The sequence below is a fragment of the Blastomyces gilchristii genome (assembly GCF_000003855.2).
Source record: "Blastomyces gilchristii SLH14081 genomic scaffold supercont1.37, whole genome shotgun sequence".
Lineage (NCBI taxonomy): Eukaryota > Fungi > Ascomycota > Eurotiomycetes > Onygenales > Ajellomycetaceae > Blastomyces > Blastomyces gilchristii.
In genome coordinates, this window is record NW_003101646.1 from 47,865 (window position 1) to 65,365 (window position 17,501).

General features: G+C 49.8%; 5 protein-coding genes across 8 annotated transcripts; 2 read left to right on the forward strand and 3 right to left on the reverse strand.

Moving 5' to 3' along the window:
- Positions 1-513: 513 nt before the first annotated feature.
- Positions 514-4,497, reverse strand: BDBG_09219 (long-chain acyl-CoA synthetase). The gene is made up of 5 exons (XM_031723909.1): positions 3,696-4,497; positions 3,556-3,589; positions 3,246-3,464; positions 1,568-3,153; positions 514-1,463 (listed from the first exon to the last, which is right to left on the reverse strand). The coding sequence occupies exons 1-4, from the start codon at positions 3,867-3,869 to the stop codon at positions 1,991-1,993; spliced, it is 1,590 nt and encodes a 529-aa protein (XP_031581281.1). The 5' UTR covers positions 3,870-4,497; the 3' UTR covers positions 514-1,463; positions 1,568-1,990.
- A 607-nt stretch (positions 4,498-5,104) lies between these two features.
- On the forward strand, positions 5,105-15,001 carry BDBG_09221 (ankyrin repeat-containing protein). Of its 3 annotated transcripts, none has more exons than XM_031723911.1 (3): positions 5,105-5,638; positions 5,713-7,543; positions 7,631-15,001. In XM_031723911.1, exon 3 carries the CDS (start codon positions 8,525-8,527, stop codon positions 12,530-12,532), a length of 4,008 nt encoding a protein of 1,335 aa, XP_031581283.1. In that variant the 5' UTR covers positions 5,105-5,638; positions 5,713-7,543; positions 7,631-8,524; the 3' UTR covers positions 12,533-15,001. The 3 variants fall into 3 exon arrangements, with proteins under 3 accessions (XP_031581283.1, XP_031581284.1, XP_002620399.1); XM_031723912.1 differs by having other exon boundaries at positions 5,105-5,300; positions 5,567-7,543; positions 7,631-14,677; XM_002620353.2 differs by having other exon boundaries at positions 5,105-7,543; positions 7,631-14,677.
- BDBG_09220 lies at positions 5,309-7,614 on the reverse strand. Of its 2 annotated transcripts, XM_031723910.1 has the most exons (5): positions 7,539-7,614; positions 7,015-7,474; positions 6,349-6,952; positions 6,009-6,239; positions 5,309-5,880 (listed from the first exon to the last, which is right to left on the reverse strand). In XM_031723910.1, the coding sequence occupies exons 3-5, from the start codon at positions 6,910-6,912 to the stop codon at positions 5,722-5,724; spliced, it is 954 nt and encodes a 317-aa protein (XP_031581282.1). In that variant the 5' UTR covers positions 6,913-6,952; positions 7,015-7,474; positions 7,539-7,614; the 3' UTR covers positions 5,309-5,721. The 2 variants fall into 2 exon arrangements, with proteins under 2 accessions (XP_031581282.1, XP_002620398.1); XM_002620352.2 differs by having other exon boundaries at positions 7,015-7,614.
- On the reverse strand, positions 7,845-15,956 carry BDBG_09222 (protein disulfide-isomerase). Its single transcript, XM_002620354.2, has 4 exons — positions 15,351-15,956; positions 15,167-15,248; positions 13,597-15,114; positions 7,845-13,471 (listed from the first exon to the last, which is right to left on the reverse strand). Exons 1-4 carry the CDS (start codon positions 15,587-15,589, stop codon positions 13,103-13,105), a joined length of 2,208 nt encoding a protein of 735 aa, XP_002620400.1. The 5' UTR covers positions 15,590-15,956; the 3' UTR covers positions 7,845-13,102.
- Positions 15,957-15,975: 19 nt separating this feature from the next.
- BDBG_09223 (NADH dehydrogenase (ubiquinone) 1 alpha subcomplex 5) lies at positions 15,976-17,479 on the forward strand. Its single transcript, XM_002620355.2, has 3 exons — positions 15,976-16,762; positions 16,841-16,945; positions 17,018-17,479. Exons 1-3 carry the CDS (start codon positions 16,179-16,181, stop codon positions 17,094-17,096), a joined length of 768 nt encoding a protein of 255 aa, XP_002620401.1. The 5' UTR covers positions 15,976-16,178; the 3' UTR covers positions 17,097-17,479.
- Positions 17,480-17,501: the final 22 nt, after the last annotated feature.

Sequence of the window (17,501 nt, forward strand, 5' to 3'; positions counted from 1 at the left end):
TTTTTCCCGAAGTAGCTAACCTGGGGGTGTGCAGTTTACTCATGTCCGAAGCTTAGCTCACCCCCAGCGGAGATTTATCGGTCATATCAGCCTCAACCCCCCAATAATAACTAACCGCCTTTTTAAAAGGCCAGTCAGCCAGCCAGCCAGTGCCAAATTTGAATAAATTACCCCATATCAACAAAAGTTCCGTTCGGCAATGCATTACATCCACACCAGCTGCTCTTGCGTAGAATAACTCCTGCCTTTTAGCATCCCATAAACTCACCCACCTAGCGCAGAAACTCTCGGAATTAGACTAGAGGGCGGTCTACGGAATGACACATTTAGAGCTTCCTGAAAGAGAGGAAGCTAATTTGCGCGATGTGGGAATTATTCTTAACGCGTGTCTGGATAAAGCAATTGTGAGCTTGGTAGATGGATTGTGCGGAAGGTGGTGGTGGTGCTATAGATACTTCTTGCTGGCTTTTTTAGTAGCTATATATAATTTTCTTCTTGGAGATGGGATTAATTAATGGGTTAAGTTTACGGAGTCTAGTTCTTAATAATAACTGTTATTAGAAGGACACGCATGGCTTTGATATTCTGCTTTCTGTTTCTGAGTTTTGAATTTTAAAATCTCCGACGTTTCATGTTTTACATAGTAGTAGAGTAGTATAGTTATAGTACACAGGTATGTACTGTACTGTACGGGGTTTATATATGCATGCACGTCCTTATATGGAAGTAATATATATTTATATATACAATTGACACAAAATATGTTCATCTGAAAAAGAGATAACGAGATATACATTACAAAAACGAGAAAACGAAAAATGAGAAAAAAAGAACTCAACTAAATGATAATAAATAACACGAAAACCGAAAAAATAAAAGCAAAAGAAAAACTGATGAATCTAGGTAGGTATATATATATGTTATATATCAACCCGCCTACGGGGAGAATATGGAATGTGACAGGTATGTATGTATAAGACATAAGACGAAATGGAAAAGGGTAGGAAGAAAAGTAGATATATATCTACATGATGTATCACACCCAAACAGAGCTTTTGTCAGTGTACTCTGTACATCATGACACGTTTTTATGTGGCGTGGCGTGGCATGGTGTGCGTGTGGCATTACACAAACACAAACACAAACACGATCCCGAGCAACCACGCTATGTTGTGAGCGGAATGCGGAATGATGAGGCAGGGGGGATATATATATACCGAACTTCCCCCCGTAAATATGCGATGAGGCACGTTTGTTAGGAATAAGAGCGAGTGGATGGGCGATACAAGACGGGAGCTGTGCTTTGTGCACTATGTTTGTGCTTTGCGATTGTGGTACGAAGAGGGGGGTGTTACAACTTGGCGTTGATGGTTAGGCCATTGCTCTGCGCAGGTACCCGCGTGTATAGCTCGTCGAGGAGCTCGCGGTACATGCGCACAGCCTGGGGGCGTTTGAGTTTGAGGCTATTGTTTCAAAAAATGATTATGTTAGTTATGATGTTGTACACAGCAGAGACACAAAGAAGTACCGGGTGCGGTGGATGTGGGGAGAAAAAGAGAAAACTCACGTTGGCGTCAACAACCCGTTATCGACCGAGAACGGTTCCACAAGCAACGCGATAGCCTTCACCTTCTCAAAGCCCGCGAGGTTATACTTCTTCCCCGCCCGATCCAAATCCTCCTGCACGGCACGCACGACCTTCTCATTCGCCGCCGCGGCGCGGATCGCGTCCATATCCTCCGGCCCAATGTCCTTCTTCAGCACGCGGCCCGCAAACGCCGCAAACGTATCGGGCTGCACCCCCATGATCGCCACCAGCGATGTCTCCACGCTGTCGCCGTGCACAAACGCCTGCGCCAGGTAGGAGCATGCGGTCTGGTAGATCCCCTCCAGCCGCTCGGGGGAGATGTACTCGCCCTGCGCGAGCTTGAGCAGGTTCTTGCGCCGGTCGATGATGGTGAATCGGCCTAGGTGGTCGACCTGGCAGACGTCACCGGTGCGGAACCAGCCGTCCTCCGTCATGGCCTTGGCGGTCTCTTCGGGGTTCTTGTAGTATTCCTTGAACAAGGCTTTCGCCGCGGAGCAGGAGCTCGCCGCGCGGGTAGGGTTTGTCGTCGATAGAGTACTCCATGTCGGGTAGTGAGAGGAGGCACGCTTCGCTGCTGGCGTGCAGCGAGCCGCAGTGGCCTGCGGTGAGGTCGTTCGAGCTTTGGCAGAGACTTGTTGCGTAGCTTTCAGTAAGGCCGTAACCCTGCATGATGTCGCAGGCGAAGGCGATGCGGAGGAATTGGTGGAGGGATTTGTCGAGCGGTGCGGAGCCGGAGACCATACTGCGCATGCGGTCGAAGCCAATGGCTGCGCTGACCTTTTTCGACCAGATGCGGTCGTAGAGCATGTGCTTGTTGGTGGGGTTGTCGGATCGCTCGATGTTGGCGGTTTTGGCATTCACGATGTGTCGGGATAGCGTGCCCTTGAAACCTGGGGCTTCGACGGAGGAGGCGCGGATGGCACCGCCGAAGCGGTTGTAGAGGCGCGGGACAGAGGCCATCATGGTGGGCTTGAGGGTTTTTAGGTCGTCGACGAGCTCGAGGATGTTGCCGTGGAAATAGCCGATGCTGCCGCCAACCCACAGCATCATGTGTTCCATGAGACGTCCGAAGATATGGGCGAGGGGGAGGTAGGAGATGAGGACGTCCGTGGGGTAGTGCATGCAGGTGCTCAAGCCGGACGAGGCACCGGCCACGGCATTTCCGTGGGTGAGGACGACTCCCTTCGGATTGCCCGTGGTGCCGGAAGTGTAGTTGATGGTAATAATGTCATTAGGGGTAGGGGGGTTGTAAGGGCGGTTCAACGAAGCACCCAGTTCTTCGACCTCGGACAGGGAGTAAATCTGCAAGCCCACTGCGGCGGCTAGCGGCACAAGGATGTCTCGCTTGGTGTGGCCTTCTGGTTCACCAGCGTCTAATGGATCCATGCAGACGACTAGTTGCAACGACGGCAATTCTTTTTTCAGCTCGATTAAAGTGGCAACATGGGGCAGCGAAGTGACCACACAGGTGAGCTCGGCGTTGTTAATGATATATTTCGTAGCATCTGGTCCGAGAGTCTCGTACAACGAGACGGTGTATAGTGACTGAGACATGCAGGCCAGGTCTAAAAAAAATTTCAAGACCTATTTTAGCAACAGTTTATAGCAGAATTGAACTTAGTAGAAAAAAAAAAAAAAAAAAAAAAAAGGTACACACCTGTGAGTTGCCATTCCGGTCGATTCTGGCACCAGAGGCCAACACCGTATTGCTTCCCCTGAACACCAACGCGGTTATGAAGCTCGACCAAGCCTACACCCAAAGCAGCACGGCGTTGCTTGACGGTTTGGTAATCCACCCACCGGTACGCGCCCCAGGTCTTTGTAACGGGGTCCCAGGCACGAGATCCGAGGCAGTGGTTCTTGGGGTATCGGTTGGCTATTCGCAAAGAGTAGGGAATTAGCAGGAGAAATAACACAAAAACACATATCTTAGTATTATTAACAGAATTTATTTTAATTTGACATACCACTTGACTCGAACATATCATGGCCAGTGAGAACCTGTATAAGCCAGACAAAATAGTTAGTTAAGCCTAGCATATACTTAACTCCCTCCCCCAGACAATAATCTCAGATCCACCCTCTCCGCCTCACCCCCGGAACATACCTTAGGATCTAGCGTCTTGACTAGTTCCCCACTGCCAACCTTCCAATGGCGGTATACCCTGGAGCGTCCAGGCTTTTCGGTGCCGGGGAGAGCGACCGATTCCGGGGTGCCCTTTGGAGGGGGTTGGGCATATGCCAGGCCGTTGACCTCGACTGGACTTTTCGACGAGAACATAGCGGTGGTTTCTTTTGTGTGCGTGGCCTCGTTTAGCTTTTTTTTTAAAAAAAGAAATAAAATAAAACTGTGGGGGGATGGTCGCAATTATAAGACGGAGAGGAAGGAGGAGAGAGGCGAATTATCCCAAGCTGGAGGAAGGGAGCGAGCGGATTGATAGGAGAGACTGTTGGAGGGATTCGCAGAGAGATGATGTGACAGACAACGAAGAAGAAGAAGAAGAAGAAGAAGAAGAAGAGAGCGACGGAAAAGAAAACGGAGAAGAAAAGAAAAGAAATAGTTAATGGTTCTTCTGGAGGCGGCGGGGGGGCGGTGGAAGATGGAGCAGGAAAAGCACATGTCAGTAACTAATCAGTAAGTGGATTGCGATGTAATAAATCATGGCGCTGGTAATACTGTTACAGCCCCCGTACCCGCCTAGCTATCTGATATATATACATATACTACATAGCTATAGTTGATGGAGTTGCATGTTGCTTCGAGGAGCGGTGGCATGGAGGTGAGGATGACAATAGTGAACTCTTCGACAATTCTTAGATCAGCTAGCTAATAAGTTAATGTCATTCCCTGGTTAGAAAACTACTCTAAAACACCCCCGAGTGAGATTAGGTACCTTCTAGCAGGCAACTAGGTACTATACATGTATATACTGTACATGTATATACTGTACATACATGTTTATGCCTATATATATGTATATATGACTAACACCGGGCTGGATCGGGCGCCGGCGAATTTCTGAAGCTCTTATTAGTATGATAGTTATAGTTAGTATGATAACAACGTTAGTAGTTATATTATATATTTTATACTTTTGCAGCGCTTCAACCTCGGCCCAAGTAAATACCTTCATAATGTGGAGTTTGGTACCGCCGATACACGGTTCCCCTCCGCTGGGGTTAGAAAGAGAAAGAGACTGGAGAGATATTTCTCTCTTATGTACTCTGTATTTATCGAGTTACCGCTTATTACTCTGCGATACTTTAAATACATATACGATAAGTTACCAGCCTTCAACATCCCTCACAACCTCCGAGGCTTGTGCGGGTTAGGCCTGACAGCAGCGAATATTTTTATTGTCCGCCATAAGATAATGGGGCCCCCGGCGTGAGGACTCTGGGGAGACATTCTTATTTGACCAACAGCGCTCTTGGCAGGACTGGAGTCGACTCGGCCAAGCGCTAAGTTAGCTTCCACATGCTGCGCTCTCGATCATCTTTCGCGGGCTGCTTCTTGGTTGGTTCAACTTGGCTGGGTATGTCTCAACTCTCAACCAGTGTGGAGGAGGAACAGACAAGACCAGTGAACCACTGACCACAGGATGAAAGGACTGCTACACTGCAAGACTGTGCATGTGCTTCTTTCATGGGTGGTTTGGTGATTGTCGCCACATCTCTTGCTCTACCCTACCCTAGCGTTACCAGCAAAATGGTTGGTTTCCCCGGATCATTTTCTATCTATCATCCATGAGAGATCCGGTATGGAAAGAATAGACAGACAGCCCGCCCACTAACCCCCGCGCTGAATACAATGCAGAAACTCCACGAGTTGAGGCATGAATATTGCCGGTTGGCGAGGTTGATAATATCCTGATCTAGTTTCCCAAGCCCTCCTCCTTTGCTAATAATAACCTCTATATGCAGCTCTCTACAGCGTAGATGAATGAGTCTGACTAACTACCCCAACAAATGACGCAGAAATGGACACGGAAGGGAAAAAACAAAGGGGCTTGAAAGAACACCCTTCCCCACCGGTGCAAAAAAGTCAAAGTCTATATCCAAGCAGCTGCTGCTATCCAAATCTTAACCATAGTCTAATCTAATCTTTTCATTATTGTCCCTAGAAAACTCCCTCAAATCACGCACCGCGGATTCGCATAGATCCAATCCAACACGCTGAAAAGCGTCCAGATATGGATTCCGGCACTGAGCACCACAAACAGGTGGAAAATCTGATGAGACGCCCCCCAGATATCGAACTTCTCCGGCGTCCACGACTCGGGGAAATGCGTCTAAAAATACCCATTTTGCTGCCATTAGCTGCGGGGTTTTCAATAACATCACGCCTCCTTTCCCCTCCTTTGTTTCTTTGTTTCTTTGTTTCTTTGGTTCTTTGTTTCATTGTTTGGCTGTAACTCACCGCATAGAAGAGCGTGCCAACAATGAGCGCCAGGCCCTCGAGCAGGTAGTAGCCCAAACCCGCCCGCGGGCTCCATTCGGCATACGGATATATGCACGCGGCATGGATGATGGGCAATAATCCCGACAGCCCCGTTGCGACAAACGTGGCGAGCCGGAGCATCCGCCACCGGCTGCTTTGGAACTTGGGACTCACGACGATGATGGCGGATAGGGTTCCCAGTGCGAGAGTCTACCGTCCGGATATCCATCCACCCTCTCCGTTAATCAAGGAATGCTCACGACAGTCACGAGAAACGGGGTAAAGGGGGATGAGGGAGAAAAGGGCAAGGGAATCCCACCATAGTCCAATACACCCGCCTCAACCCCGGCTCGCAATCAAACGTAACATAAATCCCCGACACAAACGACCCGATCGTCTGCAGTAGGATAGCCACATAATCCATCCTCCCCCACAGCCCCGCATACTCCTCCGAATGACACAGCAGCGTGTGGTACGCAGACGAGATCCCAAAACACAAGACCGACGTCGTCAGGTAGATGTGGACCGCCAGCCGGTGCTGCAGCGCCAGTACCGCCTCGTCCGGATACCGCGCGCGGAAATACAGATGCAGAATCGCATTGCTGGCCAGCGCGATCGCGGCAGGGAGCAGGTGCGAGTAGATGTTGACCGTCTCGTTGTGCAGGGTGCGCAGGCTGTCGATGCACAGGCGCACGGAGCCCGTGATGGGTCGGTAGCCGGTGAGGAGGTAGGTATTGTGTGCGTACCAGGATGGTAGCTCGCTGGCGCGTAGGAGCTGGGGTTTTTGGGCGGGATTTTGTTGTTTGAGCGGGGTGGTACCTTTGCTGCCACCTGTCCGATCCCCCTCGCTGCGGGCGGGTGAGAGGCGTTGGTAGAGAGTCATGAGTGGGGGAGCTTGGAGATTATAGATTATTACTGCGAATCTGGTATCTTTGTTAGTTTACTGGGGTGTGGCGAGCAGAGTGAAGAGCGAAACAACACGCACCGTATACGACGGAACACATGAGGCTAAGAAAGAAGAAGAAAAAGAAGTAAAAGAAGAAGAGAAGAAAGGACGTCCTTCAACAAATAAATTCGGGGCGTTGCTCCTATCACCAGCCCTCACGTTTTCACCCACAAGGCTGCGTTGTTGACATGTTGGAATGTGACAAAGAACGCTAAGTGATTGGTCGCCGGCCCCATATACAGTGCCCAGACGGGGGTTGCCGTTGCGAGTCCGCGGCGGCTGGCCTGAGATCCAATCATAATATTCAATGATAATGCCCAGCGATGCCGCTTGGATGGGGCTTTTTGGGGGCCACGGCAGCCTTCTTTTTTTGACCAACCAGTATCTCCCTCCACAAGTATGATGATGGGATTTACAAATCAACCAGGGCACCATTTCCTATTCCAGCAAGGGTGAAGAATCCTGGTTTCTTTCTTCCCTTTTTTTTTCGTCTGGCGTACTGTGAAGAAGACCAGTCAGCACCGCCCGGTTATCATTAGCGCTGGACACGTCGTTGTTCATACAGCTGGTGAGTTTGTTTCCTGGGCGGGTTTTCTCAAAATTAGAATCAATGATAAGTTACGGAGTAGTTAACTATTTATTCCGTATTTGATAGTTTCGTTCCTGGCGGTTGGAGAAAGTCTGTTTAAGGTTTGGAGGCTCAGTTAAGGTTCCGGGGTGATGAGTCAGCAGCGGGATGAGGCTGAAGAGAACTTACCGAAACTTGATGACTCCGTATTGAAGGTTTCTCCAAATGTTTGTTTGCTACAACGGCGCACCTTCATGGTGGCTGCTGTTGATGGGTATAACGAGAGGTTATTTGCTGGAGGCTGAAAATGAGATTTCATTAGCACCAGAAAGCAGCAGCAGCCAGACATCGTGTTGATATCATCAACACTCTTGATAAACGTTTCCAGGCGTCGACAAGACGAACAAAACAATGTCAGAACATAAAAATAGACGAGTACAATACAGGGATATACGCCTCCCAGAACAGAACCTCACGTTGCAGCCTCTCAAACTCTTCGAAGATCGGGTGAATTTATAACACCCAGCATGAAAATACTATCGGGCGCTTTCCATTCGTTGATCAACCACTGGTGCTTGCAACCCGCTCTGGATAGGTGGACCTAGGGCCGGCCCGGGCTTGCTCCAAGGCTGAGAGCCAGTGCTTCTACATTTACTAGGCTTTAAAGCTAAAAATAGTGTCAGAATCAACCCGCCCGACCTAGATGCTGGATGCGATGGGATTCCCCCTAACCCCCTAGCTTCCCGAGCGCTGCCCGCCTCCTTCTCTTCCCCTCTCCTCTTTCTCTTTTCCTGCACTTTTTTTTTTTTTTTTTTTTTTTTTTTTTTTTTTTTCTCCCCCTTCCCTAAACACACCACGCAAAAGAATGATCTCGTCGCGTAGATTCCCCCCCAACCCCGAGCTGCTGCCAATCAGTGCCTCGCCATCGATACCTGCGTTGCAACTGCAACTGCAACTGCATTGCGCGGCCGTTGTTCAGAAATGGCCTCCCGAGATGACTACACCGTCGGCTGGATATGCGCCCTTCCCCTGGAGATGGCAGCGGCGAAGGCGGTACTTGATCACATCCACGCCGATCTGCCCGCAGATCCAAGTCTGAATGACTCCAACTCGTATGTTCTGGGAAGCCTCAACGAACATAACATTGTGGTTGCATGCCTGCCCTTCGGCGTATATGGGACCACCTCCGCCGCAACCGTCGCGGCGCAGATGCTCGCGAGCTTCAAGTCCATCCGCTTCAGCTTGATGGTCGGCATCGGGGGCGGCGTACCGAGTACGAAGGAGGATGTTCGGCTTGGTGATATTGTAGTGAGCAGGCCGTCGGCGGCGCGGCCGGGGATTATTCAGTATGATTTCGGGAAGAAAACTGGAGAGGGCCAGTTCACTAGTACAGGCGCGTTGAATAAACCGTCTACCTTACTCCTCACGGCCGCGGGAAAGGTCGAGACGAATAATATCCTCGGCGAGAGCCAGATTCCCCGTTACATCCACAAGATTGTCGAGAAGGATCCCCTCGTCTTCGCCCATCCCGGTTCAGAGCAGGATGCCCTCTTCGACTCGAACTACGACCACGTCGCGGCGCTCGGAGATGATGGTACGTGCACTCAGTGCGACCCCGCTAGACTCCTCCACCGGCCGCCGCGAGGGTCGCAGAACCCGAAAGTCCACTATGGTCTGGTTGCGTCTGGCAACCAGGTGATGCGACATGGCGGGACACGGGACAAGTTGGCGCGCGAGCATGGGATCCTTTGTTTTGAGATGGAGGCGGCCGGCTTGATGGACATCGCCCAATGCCTGGTCATCCGGGGAATCTGCGATTATGCAGATTCGCACAAAACTAAGGTCTGGCAGGGGTACGCCGCTGGTGCCGCTGCTGCCTATGCGAAGGAGCTCCTGTCTTTGATGCCCCCTGCCCCGAAGCCACCGCCGCTGGCATCTATCACGGATTCGACGGTTGCCGGTGTTCTCGATGCCTTACTCCTGACCAGACCCGAGGTTGACCGGAGCTCTCTGATCGCATTGAAGGGGCGGAGAGTAGCAGGTACTTGCGAATGGCTGCTACGACATGATCACTATCAAGAGTGGCTGAAAGGAACTGATCCGCCGCTCCTCTGGATCTCAGGCGGGCCGGGAAAAGGGAAAACTATCCTCTCCATCTACATCACTGAGGAACTGGAGTCGGTGGTTGACGACGCTCAGGGTGTTCTCCTTTACTACTTCTGTAGTAACCGTGACAAGAACAGGAACTCGGCCATGACGATCATGCGAGGCCTATTGCACCAATGGCTCAGTCTCCATCCCCACCTAGCACAACATATTCAGAACTTCTTTGATGGGTCCGAAACGACCAAATACACTATTTCTAACTTTATCTGCCTCTGGAAGCTCTTCCTGAGCCTTCTCAACCACACCGACGCACCGCAGGTGGTATGCGTGCTTGATGGCCTAGATGAGTGCGAGGAGGAATCTCTCAAGCAGCTCCTTGACGTCTTGAGTGAATATTTCTCGAACTCCGAGGCGAAACCAAACACATACCTAAAGGTCATCCTCCTCTCCCGCCCGCAGCCTGGACCTTTAAAAAGCAAACTTCACCGATTCCCTCGGATCAAACTTGATGACTCGGACGTGGAGATTCAAAAAGATGTTGAGAAATACATCTCGGCCAAAGTTGCCGAGCTGGCAGCCGAGAATATCCTATCGGAGGATAGGCTACGTCAAGTTAGCCAGACCTTGATGGCCAGCGCGGAGGGAACCTTCTTGTGGGTTGGGTTTGTCGCGGATGAGCTCAAGGGCAAAAATTGGCTTCAAATCAACCACATACTTCGCGGTGTGCCCAAGGACCTTGTTGGGGTTTATCAGCGATTGCTGCAACAAGTCGAAGACAAAGAAAACCTGGTCCCCATCCTTGAATGGATCGTTCTCGCCGCCCGACCCATGACCGTGGATGAACTAGCAATGGCGGCGGAGATCAAGGCGTTTCATGCCCTGACGCCAGCCGAAATCCTGAAGGATAGGCTTGCGTCCTGTGGGCTGTTGGTGAAAATCGATGGAGACGTGGTCAACCTCGTCCATGAGTCGGCGAGAGAGTTCTTCCAGAGCGACCAGATCAATATCGACGGGATCAACGTTTTCCATATGAATCACAAATCGCATAAGACTCTTATGCGTACCTGCCTCGGGCTCATTGAAGGGAGCTACAAATCTCCTGGTAGTATCAGCAACGCCTCCCTCCACAATAGCCTCTTGACCTATGCCAGCCTCTACTGGCCAGAGTATTTCCGACAGGCGTTCGACTCGGTCGAGGCCCAGCTTGAGTTTTCAAGCCAGTTCTTCCGAGCTGAGTCGCCGGTGCGGGAGGATTGGTGGAAATTCTACTGGGATCGGGAGCAGTACGGCGGAGCTCCGCCCTCGTTCACGCTTCTACACCTAGCGGCGTACTTTGGCAACTTGGCCTGGGCCAAGATGTTGCTTAAGCATTCTGCCGCCGCCGGCATTCCCTTCCGCCGTCGCACCTCGCGAAAGGATTCTTATGGGCGCACACCCCTCTTCTGGGCTGCTACGCGCGGTCACAGAGACGTGGTGGAGTTGCTACTCGAGCACGGTGCCAACATAAATTCTAAGGACCGCGACAAATTGACCGCGCTCCATATCGCAGTCACTGGAGAGCACAAGGATGTCGTGTCTCTACTACTAGATCGGTCCGCCCGGATCGAGGCCAAAGGTAGCTACGGGGACACGCCATTGATCCGAGCCATCCAGGCCAGTTCCAAAGATATCGTCAAGTTACTGCTCGAGCACGGTGCGCGGGTTGATAAATTACCTACACCACCAGGTGTCGCCGCCCTGAAGGGGCCGATGGATCCACTGGAAGAGCGCGTGAAACAGTTGCTGGAACTTCAGGAAATGCTTTTTACTGCGCGATATGATAATCAATCGAGACTGGTTGACCTCACGCTCAAGATCCTAACCGTCTCACTCAGGTACAAACCTATCTTTAGACTGGTTGCGCTGTACGTGAGACACTGGTCAGTTGGCCGCTGGGAGGTTCTGCAAGACCTCGTGAAGAATAACGAGACGGCCAGATTGCGAAAATGGGCGCAGTCATTCAGCAGCTTTGGCAACCAGTTGGTCGAGGCTAGGAATCCCAGAGACCTAGAGGCCATGACGGGGCTCTCGGTCCGGGTGTTTGAGGTGGTCTCTACTGCGGATCTAGAGGCGTTATTGGTAATCGGGGTCCTGGTAGGTTCGTCTGTCATGCTCGCATCGGCCAAATCCCGATGGAGAGAAGGTGTAGATATCTCGGGCAGGACGTTCTCTCAATTCGCCTCCCTCGCCTACCACAGGGGCACGGAGGAGTCACTGGACTACGGCGTTCGCCAGTTCCTGATCGATCTCGACGCCTCCATTCGCGCCGGCAACAGGGCGGACACGGTGGATCGGGTGGTGGTCATGTTCAGCACGCACCTCGCCATCCTCGCTAGCAAGGATCCACGGCCCATCGAGTACTTCTCGACGGTCCTCACGGAATATTTCGAACACTATATCGGCGGCAGCTATGAGGAACAGCTCTTCAGCGACGCCAGCGAGGCATGCGCCAATGAGCTTGCTGCCATCAACAAATGTCAGGATTCCCGCAGATTGTTCCTCCTCCTCTCTGCCATCTTCAAGATCGCTCAGCACTCGCGGGAGAAGGGGCAGGACCGGCTCCTCAACATCCCACCAGCGTCATGTCTGATCCTCTGCCAGGATGACCCCGACTCCCATAGATGGTTGATCGGCGAAGGGATACCGGAAACAGTGAGTGTGCTGATACCCCGACAACAACAAGGACTCTCGCGAAAGCGGGCGTTCAAAGCTCTCGTGGAATGTCTGATTATTGGGAAGCAATTTGGGTTATCACTGTCTATGGGGGTGCGGGAAACGGTGAAGCGAAACCTTGAACTTATTGACGGGGTGGACGGAATGCTGGATCAACTTCTTAGTACATGATTCTTGTTTAATGTTTATGATTACTTTTTTGGTTGTTTGCAATGTTCCCCCCTTTCTTTTTCTAAATTCCAATTCATTTCAATGTAATGGTTGAAAAAGAAAAACCCCTCCTTTCCACCCGCCTTGGCAGACATTTTGATTCACCGCATATGCTCCGCTGAAGCTATATATATATAAGGAAAAGGAAATGAAAAGGAAAAGAAGAACATGAAAAGAGAACGAGATAGTGAAAAAAAAGGTAAAAATGTAGAGCAAGAAAAGGAAATACCAAAAAAAGAATAAATATAAACGATGACAGGCGAAGGTGGCAACAAAGGAGGAAATAGAAAGGCCATGTTTGAAGAATAACATGATATTAGTATAGGGGATCGAAGGGGAACAAAAGAGACTGGTCAAAAACCAAAATAGCAACAGTATTACATGAAAAAAAGAATATGAAAGTGGGAAAATTAGGAAAGGTGAGAATAGAGAATTGAAGTCAATGGAATTCAATAAAAAATGGAGGAAGATGTAGTAAAACAAAAGCAAAAAAAAGATAAAAAATGGAAACAAACAAAGAGTGAATACAGGCTAGTCGACCTTCCCCGATCCATTTCCACCACCAAGTAGCCCTTCCTTTCCATCAAGGTGGAAGAATCCACCCCCTGAGCTACCAGTGACTGCACCTAGGAGGCCTCCAGCACCCCTGCCTTTTCGAAGTCTACCCTTCGTGAAGAGGTACGCAAATATCAAAGCAGCGAAGAACATGGCAATAAAAAGGATAGGGTGGTTGCGGTAAAAGGAGCGCGTGCTGAAGTACATACTTTCGAAGATGCCGACGGTGGATTTCGCCTTGAGCCTAGATGATGGCGAGACGACCTGAGTGATGGTTTCGAGGATAGAGGTTCGGCTTGGCATTATGTAGGCACCACTAGTGGTGGTATCCCAGTACCGACGGTTCTGGTTCGTTTGAAAAAGGCAAGAGTCAGCTTTTGGATGTCTAATGGATCCGTTGAATTGAAAATTGGGATACTACAAGTGAATTCTCAGGGGTGAAGAAGGGCAAATATAGAGTAAAAACTTACATCTTCGTCAATGATGATAACACGTTCACCGTTTTTCACATCAATACCGTACGTTGTCCGAATCCATCGATCCCAGAAGATACCATCAATCCATGCAAAAACGACCTGCTTTTTGTCACTCTCTCGGATGGTTATTTGCCTGTTTTTCGCTGCACGCAGTGCCCGTTGGTCATTTCGGTCTTCTGCTTCCTCGATACGCAGCTCCTTCGCGTCCCGAAGTTCCTGCCTCTCAAGCTGGAACAACTTGGTTTGTTTATCCATCCACTCAAGCGCCGCATTTTTCAGCTCCTTTTTGTCCTGGACAAATTCGTCCGAGCGTAGTCGGCTGAGAATACCGAGGACTACGTATTTTCCATTAAGAATCTCGCGAGCATTAGCAGCGGTGAGCTCTGGTACTATGGGCAGCCAGACACTTTCCATCCAAGTGAGCACCTGTCGGAAATCTCGCATGTCTTTGGGGGCGAGCGCGCTGTAATAACTGGCTTTTCCACCCCTCGAGACAAGAAGACGAGGCCACGTGGAAATTCTGAATCTCTGGGCAAGGACATCGCTGTCAGTCTTAACAAGCTTTGCACGCCCGACCAAGCTCAGAGTTAACCGATCCAGAGCGGCAAAGTCCTCTGATGTAGTGGCCTTGTCGAAGAAGTATAAGAAAATAACCTCCTCAGTTTCTTCCATTTTCTTAAAAGCGTCAGCATCAACATATTGAACGCCGTTACCAACAACATCCACGGCCTTTTTGGCGTAGTTGACCAGGTCTCCCAAGCCCCTGAGTCCGTTATACTCAACACGTTCCCCACCTCTGAAAAAGTAGATGGTAGGGAAAGATCCGACACGAGCATCCTTGCATAAGCGTCGTTCCGTCTCACAGTTAACTTCACCAACATTTAGGACTTCTTTCATGTCCCTAGCCATCTGCTGCCAAGATGCAGCCATGGCCTGGCAATGACTACACCAGGGTGTATAGAACTTGATAAACCATGGAACATGAGTGTTTGTAACGAGTTTCTGGAAACTTTCGGCTGTGAGTGATATCGATTTGCCTTGAGGGTTGGGCACCGGTCCACTGGGCCTTTTCGGCACCGCGGGCTGGTTCTTCTCCTCCGGTGGTTCGGACTTGGCTGATGGTTTATCTTGCGGTTTATCTTCGGGTTTATCTTCGGGTTTTCCTCCTATTTTAAGGGGGGCGGTAGAAGTATCAACCTTGGTATCGCCAGGTTTTGGTAGCTGCAGGCCATTCCGAGGCCTTGAGCCAGGCTTAATTTGTTCGAGCTTATCTTCAATAAACTTGCTCAGTCCTTCCATTGACTTCTTGCCGGTAAATGTCTCCATTTTCTCTCCTTTGTGGTAAAGTATAAACATAGGGAAGGCGTTGATTTTGAGGGCCCGGCACTTGTCTGCGTTGGCAATGCAGTCTATGGCAGCGAAATTGAAATCGTAGAAGCGTTGGAAGGAGTTAAGGGAAGAAACTGGGTCTTGCGTTTGTTTAGATGTTGAGGTTGAGAGGGGATTCGAGGACTACATGCAATTAGTGATCATATTCCTTAGAAGAGGGTGGAATAATACTAACGTAGTAGAATTCGTATAACGTTTGCCATGTTGGTGCGATAGAAATACAATACCCACAATATGGGGAGAAATGCTTCACAAACCTACAGCATTGTCAGACACACGCGCACACACATATATATTCCCAAGATAACAGCAAATGAAATAATATAGAGAGTAATAAAGAGTAAAGACACGAGACGTACCAGTAACCTTCCTGAATACTTTCATCAAAAGTGGACGCATTGAGTTGCTTCATCGGGGGAACTTCGACTCCATTAAAGACTGTAGGGCCTTCATCTGGACCGGTTAGATTCTCCGCTCCGGAGAATATCCGTGGCGCTTGTATCGAAACATCCTCAGACCCAGACCCGCCCGTTGACGTAGCGATAACGGGTTTTAGCAGCAGAGAGAGTAATGACCAAGCAAAGAGTGAGGTCTTCATTTTACGCGGCTGAAGGCCAAACGGGCCCCAGGACCAGAGCTTAATCTATCCCCAGATCACTGCAGAAGCTGGCGAATATTTAGATGTTTTTCAAAATAGAGTTAATTGTTGTCAATGAGTCGCCGTTCTCTTAATGAAGGAGTTGGAAGATATAGGATCGGGGCTGGTTCTGGCCAGATAGGAGGCTGATTGGCTTGGTTCAGAATGGCACTGAGGAGCATGTAGGCTGCGAGAGTATCTGTCCAAGTAGCTAAAGTCGCAACAGAGGCTTGTTATGGATGTAGTCGCCGAGTTGAAGAGCGGCGGACGAAACCTGGCGTGAGATTGATCCTTCGTCGTCGTCTCGTCGAGTCCCCCTTAAAAGAAACCTTGGAAGTTGTTTGAGCCGCAAGTTCGCGGTGTTCTTTTTTTGGAAGTAGCACCGCAACCGGAGAAACTAATATTCCTGGTTCCATCGCCGCCTTTCGAGCGCGGAAGTTGGAATCACAGACGCCAGCGACCACGAGAACAACGTCAGCACGCTTGTTGTCGACAGCAATTGGGCCGGGTATCCTTTTTAATCGGCATTGTCCTCATATACATCCCCATCATGAGGTCCTCTCTACGATTGCTGGCAAACGTCAAGTCTGCCAGATACCTCCAACCCCATGCACCCACCGGCCTCACCGGCCTCACTACCCACCCAAGACCCCGACAGGCTCTCCTCATCCTATACACAAACACTTTGAACAAACTCCAGAATATCCCTGAGTCGTCCGTTTACCGCCAAGCCACGGAAGCCCTCACAAAACACCGATTGAAGATCGTCGAATCCACCAAACCGCCCGGCTACGACAAATGGCACCAGGAAGTACAACAGAAAGTCGCAGCAAACCCAGACCTGGTCAAAGCCATGTCAACTCCAAGTGGTGGTCTTGCGGCAGTCTACACGCCATTGGGCGGCCGGGTGTCGGAACTTGAAAAGCGACACTATGCCGAGAACATGGAGAATGCGTTGCGCCAAATAAAGGAGGAAGAGGAGCAGTTCGAGAAGTTGCCAGAGAGAGTGAAGCCTGCCGTGACACGGTGGTCGAAGGAAAAACAAGAGACTGAACAGCTTGAAAATAAAGAGGAGCCTGCTGCAGCCGAACCCCGGATTGATTTATATGATGAACCAGCTTTGGAAGCGGCGCAGTAAGTGTCAATCCAATTCCCGTCTTTATCTTCCGCTCCTTTTTTATTTGGATCCGCTGTTCTAATTAGATTTTATAGGATCTCCGAAATTGAAAACCAGATTGGAGCAGGTCTGATAGAGGAAGTTATCGAAGTTGCGGAAGGGGAGCTAAAACTTGTAGATGATATGATCAAATTTAAAGTGTAAGTGCGCCCTTGCAATAACAGAAATACGGTCAGGGAATTGTCTCTTTACTGATTCCTATTCGTGTGTAGATGGGAACAGCTGGTAGAAAACCCGAAGCCAGGCCAATGGACATATTTTGGCAGAGAGAGAGGCAGTGATGCAAGCTAAAGGCCCTGGCGGTTTTCCTTTTGGCAATTTCATTTATCGACCTAGCTCATAGTATGGGGTCCTAGAGGGTTTAGAGAGTTTTAATCGCTTTGTTCTAATCAAATTTTATGTTGACTACTGTAAATATATTAAATATTTTCGGAAGCCCCATCTTTCCAGAGCATGTCAAATCTTATGCACCGTTTTTCCTGGGCTATAGGCGTTTGCGCATCGAGTTTACAGCATATGGCGGACATGAAACACCAGATATCCTGTGTTGTGCAATAATATTCTTATAAATTTTATGAATCTCCAATATACTCTATGAATAATCAAATTTAACCCAGGTATTCCTTTCGTTGGTCTATATCGACATTATTGTGCCGTCCGCCCAAAATCCGGCGTTGTGTTGCGCTAACCGTCTTG

Bases quoted from the DNA above. Each gene is read 5' to 3' on its own strand.
- BDBG_09220 (XM_031723910.1), bottom strand. From the start codon at position 6,912: ATGACTCTCTACCAACGCCTCTCACCCGCCCGCAGCGAGGGGGATCGG. The intron at 6,240-6,348 runs GTGGGATTCCCT...TCCGGACGGTAG, and splicing joins GGCGGGTGTATTGGACTATG to ACTCTCGCACTGGGAACCCT. The intron at 5,881-6,008 runs GTGAGTTACAGC...GGGTATTTTTAG, and splicing joins TTGGCACGCTCTTCTATGCG to ACGCATTTCCCCGAGTCGTG.
- BDBG_09219 (XM_031723909.1), bottom strand. From the start codon at position 3,869: ATGTTCTCGTCGAAAAGTCCAGTCGAGGTCAACGGCCTGGCATATGCC. The intron at 3,465-3,555 runs GTATGTCAAATT...CTTTGCGAATAG, and splicing joins TGATATGTTCGAGTCAAGTG to CCAACCGATACCCCAAGAAC. The intron at 3,154-3,245 runs GTGTGTACCTTT...AATTTTTTTTAG, and splicing joins ACCGGAATGGCAACTCACAG to ACCTGGCCTGCATGTCTCAG.
- BDBG_09221 (XM_031723911.1), top strand. From the start codon at position 8,525: ATGGCCTCCCGAGATGACTACACCGTCGGCTGGATATGCGCCCTTCCC.
- BDBG_09223 (XM_002620355.2), top strand. From the start codon at position 16,179: ATGAGGTCCTCTCTACGATTGCTGGCAAACGTCAAGTCTGCCAGATAC. The intron at 16,763-16,840 runs GTAAGTGTCAAT...TAGATTTTATAG, and splicing joins CCAGCTTTGGAAGCGGCGCA to GATCTCCGAAATTGAAAACC. The intron at 16,946-17,017 runs GTAAGTGCGCCC...ATTCGTGTGTAG, and splicing joins GATATGATCAAATTTAAAGT to ATGGGAACAGCTGGTAGAAA.
- BDBG_09222 (XM_002620354.2), bottom strand. From the start codon at position 15,589: ATGAAGACCTCACTCTTTGCTTGGTCATTACTCTCTCTGCTGCTAAAA. The intron at 15,115-15,166 runs GTTAGTATTATT...AATTGCATGTAG, and splicing joins CGTTATACGAATTCTACTAC to TCCTCGAATCCCCTCTCAAC. The intron at 13,472-13,596 runs GTAAGTTTTTAC...CAAACGAACCAG, and splicing joins TTATCATCATTGACGAAGAT to AACCGTCGGTACTGGGATAC.